General features: G+C 55.2%; 1 protein-coding gene across 3 annotated transcripts in view; it reads right to left on the bottom strand.

Moving 5' to 3' along the window:
* The window catches only part of POU2F3 (POU class 2 homeobox 3), a 75,394-nt gene extending 68,996 nt beyond the window's left edge, over positions 1 to 6,398 (bottom strand). The window contains exon 1 of one of the 3 annotated variants that reach the window (XM_072822370.1): positions 6,243 to 6,398. In XM_072822370.1, the coding sequence (XP_072678471.1) occupies positions 6,243 to 6,270 (28 nt within the window). In that variant the 5' untranslated portion in view covers positions 6,271 to 6,398. Of the gene's footprint in view, positions 1 to 140; positions 247 to 6,242 lie in introns of those variants that run through there. The other 2 variants (XM_072822373.1, XM_072822371.1) reach the window with 2 other exon arrangements.
* Between the last annotated feature and the right edge of the window lie 8,139 nt (positions 6,399 to 14,537).

Here is a 14,537-nt window from a genome sequence, read left to right as displayed (position 1 = left end):
GGCTTGCCCTTCTCACCTTTCTTGACCAGTTCCTGCCCCTGTTCTCTGTCTGGTTCTCAGACGTCAGCTCACTGTCTGGGGACCAAATCCTAGCTCCAGCGTGGCCCTCCGGAGATCCCTTCTCCTCTGGGAAGCCTTACCTTCTTTCCTACTCCTTCAAAGTGCTCTGGGAGCAAGGGATGGTGGGCGGGTCAGTGCCCCGCAGACAGAGAATACCTACACCAGGCCTGGTCTCAGCCCCCTAGGGCTGCTGGTCCGGCCTCTCTGCCCTGCTTCATTTCAATAAATTAAACATTTACCCATAACAGACAGCTGCCACCACCTAAGAGGCCCCCCCCCCCCGCCCCCAAGTCTTCTCCAGGATCAGCAGAGAGAAGCAAAGAGGCAACTTTGAACTAACTCCCTCTCTCAGCTCCTCTCCTTATTAAACCACCCAAATACTGAAGCCGTTAAAGACAGAAGAATATTTTATTCAAATCGTGTTGACCCCCCCTACCACTACCCCCACCCTCTTCTCTGGGGCAGCACTTTAACTCTTTCAAACCAGATAAAGTCTTGGTGAGGCAATTTGCATACCCGGCTCCCCAGCCAATCCCTGCTAAGCATGCAGTCTTAATTTGCATCAGGTAATCAGGCAGTTGGCAGTCTGGACGCCTGAGGTCTGGAGATGATCGGGGTGAGGGGAAAGGGTGGACCTCCGCCCCAGGAAAAGCGGGGAGAAACCTACTTTTTAATTTTTATTTATTTATCTTAGAACAATGACGTGGGTGGCTCTGGCAGAGATTGGAATCGTGGCCCCTGGGGGTGTGGTGTCACTGCAGCGCAGGAGGGGAGACTGCCCCGCCAAGCAAGACAGAGGCGGAGGTTCAGAGGCTCTCCAGCCCTTAGAACGCCCCAGAAGCAGAGGATGGAATAAGGCACTTTGGGGAGCCGCTGTGGCTTGAGGAATATTTTGGAGACCCACCAAAGTGACGACTCCCAGGTAAATCCTCGGAGCTCCATGCAGCGCCCTCCAGACATCCGCACTGTCCCGCACAGTCAGCCGACCTCTAGGGGAGATCTTGCAACCACACCCTACGACCTGCCTCACTGCACTACATTTAAGAAGGCTCTTCTTGAACCTAACCTAAGTCCTTCCTGCTGTAGTTCGAAACTGTAGAGTAGTCATGCGTGAATATGCAGAGCTAGCGTGGGTCACCTGGACGCATCTGCAAAGGGTTCAGCTACTGCTCACCTTCTGCTCCAATAAAGAAATGGGCTTGCTTCCTACTACCCCGGAGCTGGGCATTGCCGAACAGATCTGCTCAGCTCATGCTTCCCCCACAGGGATTCCTCAACGGTGCTGAGGAAAACGTCAGAGACTGGCCCCTCAGGTTTTTACACTGCCTCAGTAGCACCCAGAATTCCAGAGCATCGGTTTGGGTGGCCAACAGACCTGGATTTAATCCCAGCGCCATGGCTAACTAGCGGGGGGACCTTGGCCACGTATTTGAACCTGTTTTCTCAACTAAAAAATGGGAATAATGCTACTTCCCAGAGTTCTTTAAGCAGCCAACAAAATATGAAAGAAAACTGCCTGGCACAGTTCCTGGCACAAAGTAAGCTTGAAATAAAAGAATGAGCTAAACAGATAACTTAGGCTTCTCTGTTAGTCCCCTTGGCCCACAATAAGAAATAGCTTTGGGGACACTCGCGTGGCTCAGTGTTTGAGTGTCTGCCTTTGGCTCAGGGTGTGATCCTGGGGTCCTGGGATCGAGTCCTGCATCAGGCTCCCCACCTGCTTCTCCCTCTACCTGTGTCTCTGCCTCTCTCTCTCTCTCTCTACCTGTGTCTCTGCCTCTCTGACACAGAGAGAGATTTAAAAATCCCTAAAGATTTTTTAAAATCTTTAAGAAAAAGCAAGCAAGCAAGCAAGCTTTGGTTTTCTGTCTCAGCACTATCTGATAGACATCCTCCAAATTCTGACTTCACAGGGAAAGAGCTCATGGGGACGGTACGGGTTTAAGAGGCAGTAAGGCTGGGACGATGACCAGATTCTCAAATCAACTTATTTCCAATTCCTGACATTTAAGAAGGGTAACTGTTTAGCTAAACCACAATTCCATGCCTGTAACCCAGATTCCCTTCCGACACCCTTTCCCTGCATGCCTTTAAACGTGGCCAAAACCCATCTCTCACTCAGCCTTTGAATTAGCTTAAAAGGTCCTTCTAATCATGTCTAAAAATGACTTTTGAAGGTGGCAAAGGCCCACACTTTGCCAGGACATCTTCTCCTTTGATACACCCATTATGGGAGCGACATGGTAACGCTTTAGGATCGGACAGGGATTGGAGCCTGATGGAGGGGCAGGCTGCGATGATCTGTAGAAGCTCTTGGTCAGTCCCACAGGATGCTAAGATACTGAGAACCAGTTCTAGTGGGTAGGAGGCTGAGGCTGATGGGTGGGACGAACTCTTGGGTCTCAGCCTAAAAATGGGCCAACACCGAAACTCCCCAAGACGCCATAGCCCTTTGCCTGTCTGACAGCACTTGCCGGGGCTGAGGGAGGGAGGTGTGGGGTGGGGCTGTTCTTATCTCGGCAGGCAGGCAGGCAGGCAGGCGACTGAGTGGGCTCCTTGCCATCACTCCCTTCCCTGGGGAGGCTCCACTGCTCAGTGTAAGATCCCAGATCCCAGACGCCGACCCTCATCTGGCACCAGTACCATCACGTTCTGAAGCTGGGGCAAGACATTGGCTGCTGGCCTAGCCCTTCCTGTGCCTTGGCATGACCCATGAGCAGCCCTTCTTCATACATCCGTGAACCAGGATGTGCGTGGGAGCCTGAGGAGCAAAGTCCAAGGGGCGGCATCTTCCCCAGGCCGCAGGCTGTGTCCACAGTGTACTGGAACCTCAGGTCCAGGCTACACCGGGGAGGCAGAGAGCCTCCCCTTCTCTCTCCTACTGCTCAGCTCCATTTCTCTGAAGGGAGTGCAGCTCCCTCCAGACTTCTTCCTCCCATGATGGCCAGTGGGGGCACTTCTACCAGAAGGAAACCAAGGGGCCCACTGGTCCTCTGTCTGAGCCAGTCATGGCTCCAATTCTCTCCTGAGACAGATTTCTGTCACTTCTTCGAGAGGAAGCCACTCCCTCTCACCACGAGACCTTCCAAATCCCAACAGTATTCCAGAGCTGTAGCTGGTATCAATCTGTGAGACTTGATCCCAACCTTGATAGGCAACAGCTCACTGTGAGCAAAAAGACAGAAAAAGAGATGCCCTGGGGGCAACCAGGTGTCCCCCTGGGGCCAGATTCCCAGTGTTTTCCTGTTTCTTCCCTCCCTCTCCAGCTGTCTGTCAGACTCTGGTCTAGTCCTCTGTCTTTTTTTTTTTTTTTTTCTCTATTTTTGATCTGGGAGCAGGAGCCTCCCCCTCCTTGGCTGGGGTGCCCCTGTGTCTGGTGACCTCATACCTACCCAGGTGTTCATGCTCCTGGAGAGAGATGCTCTATAAGGTACAAAGTGCAGAGACCCCAGGCCAACCTGAATCATGGCTTGCACCCGGGTCATCGAGTAGAAAGATGGGCCAACTTGGGGGCCACAGGACTTGTGGACCTGAGTGTGGGACCCAGTGCAAGAGTACACAAAGTGTGCTCCCTCTTTCCCCCACTCAAACTGTTCCAGTAAATCAACTGAGGAGGAGTCCTCCAAGGGCCCAGGACTGGAAATTCATGGGGAAAGTGCTGTTTGTGAAGAAAGAGGAGAATTATTGTGGGCTGGGGGCTGGGGATAAGACTCCAAAGAGACCAAATTTCCACCAAGAGGATCCTGGACTGAGACCCTAGAGAGGGACCCTCCCTCACAGACCCATGGCCAGGCCCACACTGAAAGACCCCACACGATGACCTCATATTGAAAAGCCCGAGAAGACTCAGCAAGGAGAGCCCTAAAATGGAGAGGGATCCACAGAAAGTCCCAAGCTGAGAGGTCCCTTTGAGATGCCACTAAAGGGGAACCAGACACCACTGAGGCTGAGCCTGAGAGAGCTCACAGGGTGGTGAGGGTGCAGGCATACTGAAGAATTGGGCTGGGGAGGGAAATGTAGACAAGTGAGTCAGGTAACCTACCCCAGGCGGATGGGAACCCTACCTTGGGTTTAGCTCAATCTCCCCTTTCACGTTTGGAACCCCTGCCTCCCGGAGGGAGAGACAAGACGGTGAGGGAGGTGTCAGCCTGGAGCTTCCTCCAAGGCCAGGGTAAGGGGGGCTTGGCCCTCTCACTGCCCTCCTCTCTGCCAGATGCTCTTAGCCCCTTAGGCATTTCCCTGCTGGGTCCCAGCTGTCCCACCTCCTCCCACCTCCCCCAGAGCAGCAGCCTGCGTAGACAATGGGATGGAAAACCCCTAGGAAGTCTCTGATCTTGTCACTAAAGAACTTCCCACTGAGGCCCACCTTTCTGAGGCCTTGTTCCCATTCCTGCCTAGGGATTCTTGATGGGAAGTGAAGTGGGGAGAGCAGGGAAACTGCCCCCAGGAATGCCCAGCTCCATAGTGGTGCCACAGGGCCTGGAAACACTTTCTCCAGATATTGGATGACACCCAGTTGGATGCTTCCTTTGGCCTCACCTGGCCCTTCCTGGCACGTCCTAGCACCTGGGGATCCACACAGAGTCAACATCTCTGTGGTAGCCTGACTTCATTCAACCCTGCCAGGATCCTGTCAGGGAATGGTGGACCCTGGGTCTCTCCACACACCTGCTGTTGTCTGTTTTCAGGATGAGTGGGTCCCAGGAAAAGCCAAAGCCTCTAGACTGCTCTGCTCCTTGGGGTCAGTCAGGAAAACTGCCTCTCCTCACTCTTCCTCCCTACTCCTCCAGAAAGGAGAGCAGGTACAGAATTCCCACCAACAGCCCTGCGATCCTAAATAAAAGTCACGTGGTGCTGCCCTCCCTCTCTGAGAGGCACATTGCTGGTTTGAAGTGGCCAAATCAGTTTTAGCTTTCTACACCTTGAGTCTGTTCTCCACTCAAACCCTTGGACCTCTGAGAAGGCCCACCCTAGGGCACCTGGGTGGCTCAGTGGTTGAGTGTCTACCTTTGGCTTAGGTCATGATCCTGGGGTCCTGGGATCAAGTCCCACATCAGGCTCACTGTGGGGAGCCTGCTTCTCCCTCTGCCTGTGTCTCTGCCTCTCTCTCTGTCTCTCATGAATAAATAAAATCTTAAAAAAAAAAAAAAAGAAGAAGGCCCACCCTAACACCAAGCATGACCATTCAGGATTAGTAGCCCCAGCCCCAGCCCCTCTGCTGAAGGAAGGACCAGCAGGATGAATGGAGGGGCCTCAGTTCACATCACGCCCACCTACCATTCACATAGGGGATACTGACTCCTGGGAAAACATTTCTATCTCCTAGCTTCCTTCCACTGAGGAAAGGGGGGCTTGGTATCTGAATCCATGGCACGTGGAACACGGAGAGTGCCCTTTTCACCACCCCCTCTGAGACACAGATATTGGAAGCACCTATCCCACAGGGCCATGGCACTGCGGCTCCTCCTTCGGGGTCCCACAGAGCTCCTGACCCGCACCAGAGCACGGCTTCCCCAGCACCGCCGGTATCCACAGAGCCTGTGGGTGGACACACCTTCACACATGGGGTCTGCTCCACCTCCCCCCCCCCCACACACACAAGAGGACAGTAGACTCCCCTCTGCTACACGGGGACACGCTGTCACAAGCCCTAATCCATACATACATGTGTGGCATGGCACCTGCCCCGGGGTGTGCCTCTGTAACTGCCAGCCCCCCCACCCGACCTTACAAATGCCCACTTTGCCTCCACTTCACATTAAAGGACGGAGACAAAAAACACGTAACATGTGGATACAAGTATTTTCCTCACTTATGCACTCCCAGGTCCACACCCCTGGCTGAGCGAGTGAGTGAGCCACCCTTCTGCAAGCAGTGAACAGAGCAACTTCAGCCCGACTCCAGGGCTGCGCAGACCCGGTCCCACTCCTCTGCCCCGCTCCAGATTGGAGGCTTCAGAAACCCTCCCACCCCGCGCCGGGGAGTCCCCACCTCCATTCTTCTCCAGCCTCCCCAACCCCCCCCCCCCCACCATCCGCCTCCCCACGCCGGCCCCCGGTGACCCGCTATCCACACTGCCATCTCCTGGTCGTGGAGAGATGGACCCCCCAACGGTGCGTCCCTCCTTCGCCCCCTCGCCCCTCCGCTGACACCTGTCAGCGCTCGCTCCCCCCGCCGCTCACCTGTGCGCATGGGTTCCAGATTGACCATCCTGCCCCAGGCGGGGCCAAAGGCAGCGCCCCCCCAGGCCCCTCGCGTCTGCCCCAGCCGGGCCCCCGGGGAAGCCAGGGTCTCTCCTCCGCCCCCGCCGCCGCCGCGGAAGCCGCCGCCGCTGTCGCGCGCTCCGCTGCTCCCGCCCGGGCAGCGCTCGGCTCGGCCGGGATTGCCACACGCCCAGGTGAGCACGCGGCGCGGCGCGGGGCGGGGGCCGCCGGCCACGCCCCCTGGCAGGGCCCCCGCGCCTGGCCCCGGGCCCATGCAAACCCGTGATTTGCATGCGCGGAGCTGGGGACCTGGGGAGGGGGCGGGCTGCGGCTGCGGCGGGTCCCCGACCCTGCGCGACACCTGCGCGCCCTGCCCCGGCCCGCGGCCCCCCCCTGCCGCGCCCGCAGCGACCCAGACGCCTGGGCCCGCTCGCCCTTGTTAGGAACCCCCGGTGGATGACCCGGCCGGGGCCGAGCTGCTGTCTGGACAGACTCCCAGAGGGTAAGCCCTGCAAGGAGTCTAGAGTGTTTAGAAAAGCCGTGGGGGTGTTCCGGAAAGACTCTGGCCTTGGAATCCCATCTCTCAACGGCTTTCCAGCTGTGAGACAAGAGACGAGGCTCTTCAAGGCTCTTCGCCTTCCTGCACCCATTTGAATCGTCTGCAAAACGGGGCCGGGGGGACTCGCCATAACGGGCATCTATCTATGTGCAATTTAGCAGCCGGCCCAAATTCACCTAGCCCCCATACACGCTCACCACATCCCGGGAGTTAGACGGGGCCCAGCTCATTACCCCATTTTCCTGGGGAAGACCTCGCCCCCTGCCTGTCCTCCAGGTCCCACGTGGCTCTGAGGTTCTATGAGAAGATGATGTGAAAATTATTTACCAGTGTCAGGGACTGGGGGGACGGCCACCTGCCTCATCGACAGAGCTGGGAAGCGATTCGCCAAAGGCACACAATTCCCTAGTGATAGAGCCTGGCTCAATCAGGTCCCTGGACTCCCGCTCCAGTGCTCTTTGTAGAACCCATCCTAGTCTCATCATCTAAGCTCCCTCCACTCTTCTCTTCCGTTCATTAGGTCCCAGGGAGTGGTGCCAGGGCAAAGGGACCACCTGTCTGTAAGCCCAGAAAGCCAGTTGCTGACAGGAGCCCAGGATCTTGCCATCCTCTGCAGACAGGTGTCCCTACCAACCTACCTCTCCCTTCTTCTTAGTCTCTAGGACTGTTTCCTGCTCACAGAACAGGTCCTGCGCTTTTCTGCCTCCCTGCCTTGTTCACCGGGTTCCTTCCATCTGGTATGTTACCCACCGCCCACCCCAGTGATCCCTGTTATAACATCCAGCAATTACTGAGCTCTCGCTCGGTGCCAGGCGCTGTGCTAACCAACACTTTAAAGGCTCTGATCTTGTCTCGTCCTCATAACAACTCGTAAATGGGACTCTTATTGTTTCCATTTAACAGGTGGGGAAAATGAGGCTTTGAGAGTGCAACTTGCCGGTGTTGCACAGCCAGTAAGCATCAGGGCTCCTGTTCTGAAGCACTGCACGCTACTCCTTCTGCACAGTTTAAATGCCACCTCCCTTCTGAAGTTGGATGTGATCTGATCTTTTATTAAATTAGCATAACACTTCAATGTGCTTCATAGCCCTTGTGGCGGGTTCTGGGGGACTTTTCTTATCCTATCTCCTGGTCTTAACTGATTGGCTGCCCCCAGGGCTCTGAGTACCCTGCGGGGGGCCGGGACACACAGGCTCCAGGGAGGGCTCAGTGGGTGCCACAGAGGCCCTGAAGGAAAAGGAAGTGCTCAAGAGGACCTACATGCTCAGGTTCATACAAACCACCCTTCCCCAGTCACATCTTCCCTTCTTCCCACTCTTAACAAGAGGGAAAAGGACTTCCTTCCTGATTCTTTGGCTGGGGGAAGAGATCAGTAAAGGCTTCTTGGAGACCTCCTGGGCCCAGGGACCCCTTTCAGGACACCGCTAACCTGTCTCTTCCTTCCCTCCCTCCCCTTCCCTCCTCCACTCCGAGTCTGGCTCCTTTCTTATCTACAACTGTAGTCCGCCTACCATCATGCTAGAAAAATGCCTGCACGTAGTTTATATACCCCTGTGTGCTTGCGATTTCCATATGTCAATATGCATAGCATCTGTGTGGCTGCGTACACCGAGGGTCTGATTCTCTGACCACCACATCTGGGACCCGCTGTTTCTTGTTTCCACGTGCAGTTACCTTTCTTTTCTGGGCTTTGGTTTTCCAGAAGCGATTGTGGGGGGTGGGGGGCAGGCAGGAAGCCGAGGGCATATGACTAATGGTTTCCAAGGGCCTTGGAGCTCCAGCAGGCTAGGATTCTGGGGCCCTGGGTTTAAGGCGGGAGTGGAGCTTTGGGGGATGGTGAACCACTGAGGCAGAGGTGGGACCTTGGAGGTTCACAGTTGGAAGCACAGCTTTGGATTCCAGACAGGCGGTGGGAGGATGGGAGGGTGAGGGGGTGGGGGTGGGGCGAGGGTGACAGACGTTACCTCACCTGCATCCCTGTGCTCATTTATTCAATAAATATTGAGTGCTTCCTATCTGCCAAGAGAGGTGCTACAGGCTGGGCATGCACCTTCTCATTTACTCGGCACAACTTTAGAAGGAAGACACAATTTTGAGGCTTCTTTTAGAGATGAGGTTCAGGGAGGTTAATGCAGCTAGTAGATGGCAGAGTTGGGATTTAGAGCAAGTCTGCCTGACGCCAAAGCTGGTGCTTTTAATCCTGCAGTGTCCCTACCTGTGCCTCCCCTTCTCTTCTGTGATCGTGTCCCTCTAGGCAGAAGGAATCTAGATTATTGTTCCTATGAGGAACCCAGGCCCGCAGAGGGGGTGGGACTTGCCCAAGATCACAGGGCAAGTAGACAAGTCACAGAAGAACAGAGATCTTTCCCTTCTTCCCACTCCTCCTTCATATGCTCTTCCAGGATCCTCTAAGGTTGGGTGGGTTTGCAGCGTGCAAATATGGGGCCCGGGGCAAAGCTGGATGTCTCTATTCCTTCCCTCTCTGACTTGCTTGATGATCATCTCAATTAGGTGAACTGAGTGGGGGGTGCATAGGACCTCTTTAGCCCTGCCTCTTTCCCAGAACTCAGAGAATCTCCAGGAAACCAGCTTTTTGAGTTCTGGGCAGATGGGAGATCCCGGAGAAGGTGCCACCCACCCTGGGCCTCATATTCCATGTGTCTGTTTGGCTTGGGAGAGGAGAAGCTGTGGGGAAGAGAAGAGAGATAGTAGGTTGCCTGGAGGTTAAAAAGGAACAGAAGAAAGAAAGGGAAAAAGAAGCAAGGACAGGAAATTTCATTGCCTTTGGACATCAAAAGAGGTATATGCAAATTACATGCAAATTGAATGCAAATCAGCACACTGCTTCCCTACCCCTCCCCTTTCTCAACAGCTGGAGGACTTTTTCAGAGAGTAGCCAAAACCTCACTCCAGGAGACTGCAGTTCCCCAAACTGATCAACTCGGACTCTACCCCAGGTCCTCCTGGTCTTCCTGGGGTGACATCTGATTCCCTTTGCTGCTCTTCTTGGAAGTCACTAGCACCCTGGGCCCCATTTCTATTTGAGCATGCACTCTGCTTCTTTTGCCTCAAAGGACAGAAGAAGGCTCTAGGAGTCTAGCCTCCCCTTTCAGGCACATTGCTGGACTGGGGATGCACGGGGGATGGGGATGCTGGATTGGTATTGCACTGTTCAGAGAAGGCACTTGGGGGAGGGAGGTGGGGGCCTCCCAGCCCCCCACCCCCCCTGGCCCTGCTCTCCGCCTCAGCAGAGAAGTGGCCTTTTTGGCCGTGTGCCCTGTTGCTCATTCACATTTCCTGTCATGTCAGCTGGATTGAGTTGTCAGGGCTGGGAGAAGGGTGGGGAGCGAGGCGTCCTGGAAGGCCACCAAACAACAAGTCCCTTCTAGCTCCTTCTGTCTGCCAGATGGGCTGTAGGGCCCAGAGCGTGGGGGTACGGGTGGGGGTCAGCTCCCTGCCTTGGGGCAACCACAGGGAATGGAATGGATCCCAGCTCAGGCTTCCCAAAAGAGCAGATGGAAGGAAAAGCAGAGGCCAAGAAGAACTTACAGGCCTCTTAAAATCACACCTCAGAGGTAATCTGATGGCACCGCTGCCAGGAGGAGTATTGCAGAATGGGGGCGGAGGGGGTTAGTGTTGGGTGACAAAGTGAGAGGTGCTCTGGGAACCAGGACAAGGGAGGACAAGGGAGTCAGGACCCTGAGCTCTTCCCTGCTCCTGATAATCCCAGTGCCGAGTCCCCAGTCCCAACACCCGCCCGCTCCACCTGGTACCCAGCCTTCGCTCACCTCTAGAGGGAGGAGTACACACAAATGTACTGCCCACTTGGCACTTGAAGATTCTGAAAAATAGTAATGATACGGATTTGATTTTAAAACAGCATAACAACTGACTTCCAGTGAGCTTTGTTGATCTTGGGGACTGCATTGGGCCCGGGGCTGGCCACTCTGATCACACCTTCCGCAGAACCCTGCCTCTGTCCTTTTCCAGACTCTCCAGGTCTACCTGAGACGAGGTGAGCCGCCAGGTCCGCCCGCTCGCTCAGGGCAAGTCTAAGGCCAGCGCGCCCTCTTGCGGTGATGGGGGCGTGTGACCTCCGCTTGAGCATCCTCCTTACTTGCAACACGTGCCCATCCTTGGCCGGGGACCTACACACAGGTGAGGGCCCCAGTTCCAGGCCAGTTGAAGATGCTGAATCTTGGTTTCAGAGTGCTGTTGGGTCTTTGGTCCGTGATCCCCGTGGAACCTCAGTTTGCCAGCCTTAGCCCAATCAATGCAAGGACAGGAGTCCCAGGCCTTGTCCGGTGGCCGTCCTGTCACTGGACAGCTCTGCTGGTTAAAATGTCATGCCTCCCTGAGCACCTGGGTGGCTCAGTGGTTGAGCGCCTTCGGCTCAGGATGTGATCCCGGAGTCCTGGGATCAGGTGCTACATCAGGATTCCTGGAGGGAGCCTGCCTCTCCCTCTACCTATGTTGCTGCCTCTCTCTGTGTGTCTTTCATGAATAAATAAATAAAATATATTTTTTAAATGTCCTACTTCCCATAGTGCTCTCTGGGGCTTCTGAGCTACATGCAATCCTACACCCCGACACACAGGTCATTGGCCATTTGCCCGTTCGCCCATTCAGAGCATGTACTGAGTACCCACTGGTGCTGTGTGTTAAGCTAGGGGCTAGAAACATACTGGAGACCAGACACTGTCCCTGTCCTCAGGAAGTGCACAGTCTGATGATGCTTGCGGAGCAGGGAAACAGGTAGGGCAAGGCCTACTGGGGCACATCCTCTAACAGAAAAATGGAGGATGCTAAGGGGGCCTGCTATGGGGCATGACCTACCCGAATCTGGGGGTGGGCACCAGGAAAAGCTTCTCAGAGGAACAGACATCTAAGCTGGGACCCCCAGCAGAGAGGAAGGAAGTGGGAAGTGGGAATGGGTGTCAGCAGTACCCGCAAAGGAAGTTAACCAGAATAGCAGGTGCATGGAGCCCCGGAGTCCCCCCGGCAGGAGAGGCTGGCTGCGTCACTGAACAAGGGAGCGGGAAAACACGAGTGAGAGTGAGGATGTGTGTACAAGGAGGCCCAACTGAGGTGGGAGTGGTTCACCGGTGTCAGGAACACGCGCCTTGCCACTGATTGCAACATAGCCTTGATCGCGACAGTGAGGTTGGGAATTGCCAAGGAGGAGGAGGACTCTGGCAAGAAGCTTGATGGAAGAAACAGGGAGAAATAGGGCGAGGTGGAGAGGGCCCTGGGTACGAGAGGCTAGTTATTTTGTTTTTGAGGTGGGAAAGATTTAAATACCCTGATGGGAACCAGGCAGGAAAGAGAAATGGGAGAGAGAGGGGATAGTTTCTCCAGGGAGAAGAGGAAAGGGGTGGGATTCAGGGCCCCGGGGTCAGGAGACAGGGGGGCACCTCCCACAGGAAGGTTCCGGCAGGAAGGGGTCAGGAAAGACTTGGGCATGCAGGCCCAGGAGAGATGTGGCGGTCTGTGCCCACTGCCCGTGATGTAGGCGACGAGGGAGCCGTGAGTGCAGTGTCACCTCATCCCGCCTCTCCCTGCTGGAGAGTCAGGACATTCGCTGTCCACGACACACAGCTGGAGACAGGGCCGAGGCGGACACCACCTCCACTGGGGCTGGGGGCTAAGGTAGCTTGTGACTCGCCTTCCCTCCCTCGCTCCACCTGAAGCCCCTTGAGGCCGGGCTCTTCTCCAAGGAGAAGGTATGTCCCGAGGCCCTGCCCTGTGAGCCTGTGTTTGCCACCACCCTTGGGCTTTCTTCCTGCCCACCGTCCATTCTTCTGGGTCCCCAGCCGGGACTGCTGTTGTTAGCTCAGGGTCTCTGCAGGGATGGGGCGGGGGAATCAATGCAACAACGCGGAGTGCCTTTAATGAAGGTCCTGCTTACTCACAGAGGTGCCAGCAGGGTTAAGGGAACCAGGGAGCTGGGACACTGGGGCTGGGGCTGAAGAGGCAGGAGGAGGAAATGGTTGCCTAGGAGCCCAAGGAGGTCTGGAGCTTGGAGGAAGGAAGCCAGTGCAGAGGTGTGGTCCAGAAGCAGCAAGGAGCAGGGACATATGCCTGGAATTCCCTCTTGTCCTGCCCTCTGGTCTCTTGTGCTTCTCACTGGCTAAGCCAGGGCTAAAGGAGCCCAGGTGAGGCCGATTCACGGGTGGGTGTCCTGAGGCACAGAGCAGGGCAGGGGAGGGAAGGGGATGAATGGCGTGGGGGTGGCGGGGCAGACAAGAATGACCAGCTGTTACCTGGCTATAGTCAATAGTCGATATCTGGGAGGAAACCTCAGAATGTTTTATTTAATGTTTCTCAAGGTCAAAATGGCCAACATCGTAGGTTAAGATCAAGCGATCGCAGGTGTGATGGTTAATTTTACACGTCAGTTTGGATAGGCCATGGTGCCTGGTTGTTTGGTCTAATGTGAGTCCAGATGTTCCTGTGAAGGTATCTTTGTGGATGTGATTAACATCAGTTGGCTTTGGAGAGATTATTACCCTCCGTAGTGTGGGTGGGCCTCATCCAATCAGTTGAAGGCCTTAAGAGTAAAAAGTGAGGTTTCCCCAAGAAGGAATTCTGCTTCAGGACTGTAACAGAAATCCTGCCTGAATTTCCAGACAGTTGACCTGCCCTGCAGATTTCAGACTCAAGATGGCAACATCAACTTTTGCCCAACCTGCCCGCGGCCAGCATTTAGGACTCGCTAGACCCCACAATCCTATAACACCTTGCTATAAATCTCTTTCTCTGTATCCTATTGGTTCTCTTTCTCTAGAGAACCCCAACCGATGCAGCAGGAATGTGGGGAAACAGGCCTCTCCTATACTTGGTGGTGAGGGTGTAAATTGGTACAGCCCCGTCTGGAGGGCAGTCTGTTCAGTCTCCACCAAATACTGGGCTTTGTGGCGCTCCATTTTTGCCATTTCTCTACAGCATGGCTTGGAAGAGCAAGTCACGGAAGCTCAGTTGTCCCCCAGAAGCCAAATGCCTCACCATCGGAGGTCGAAATGCCAGCCAGCAATTCCACACTGATTGTAGTCAGGAAGTGCTTTGAGGTGAGCGCCTCTTAGCAGATGGGGAACTGGGGAGGGGGGTGACCCACCCCAGATTGCACACAGCTCAGACGAGGCTGGTACCCACATTCCTCACAGCTTTGCTTCTTGGGAGTGTCCTTGCTCTACTTTTTACTAGACTCCTCGTTGGCTCTACCTACCACATCTAACTTCCTTGAAGACAAGACGTTCATTGACTAAGATTGAAGGGAGAAGAGCCTGAAGAAAACCCACAGAACGTACAGCAAGGCCCAGCTCAGGTTGGGGTGATCCTGCCAGGGGGTACCTGGTACCATTTGCAGCTCCTCTGCCTTGAAGAGGCTCTAATGAGGCCTAGGGTCCTGGCCTCCCACCCAGAGCCCTCCTTACCTTGGCAAAAGGGACCAGCCAGGAGCCTGTTCCTGCCAACTCTAGTGGCAGGGCACCTGTGGGCCCACCCCCATATATTCAGTGATTGCTACCGCAGGACTGGCCCCCCGTGGGTGCTTCATACCTCGCACTGCGGCCCCACTCCCCACCCCGTAGGTGAGGTGCGCTGAGGTTCCAGAAGGCCACTCTGATAAACCCACCGGGTTAGTAGGTATGCAAGGAGTTAGAAGGGTGAAGGTCGGATCCCAACTGTGCTCTAACTAGCTGTCTGACCTCGGGTAA

The sequence above is a fragment of the Canis lupus genome, chromosome 3 (assembly GCF_048164855.1).
Source record: "Canis lupus baileyi chromosome 3, mCanLup2.hap1, whole genome shotgun sequence".
Lineage (NCBI taxonomy): Eukaryota > Metazoa > Chordata > Mammalia > Carnivora > Canidae > Canis > Canis lupus.
This window is presented reverse-complemented; position numbering and strand designations above follow the sequence as displayed.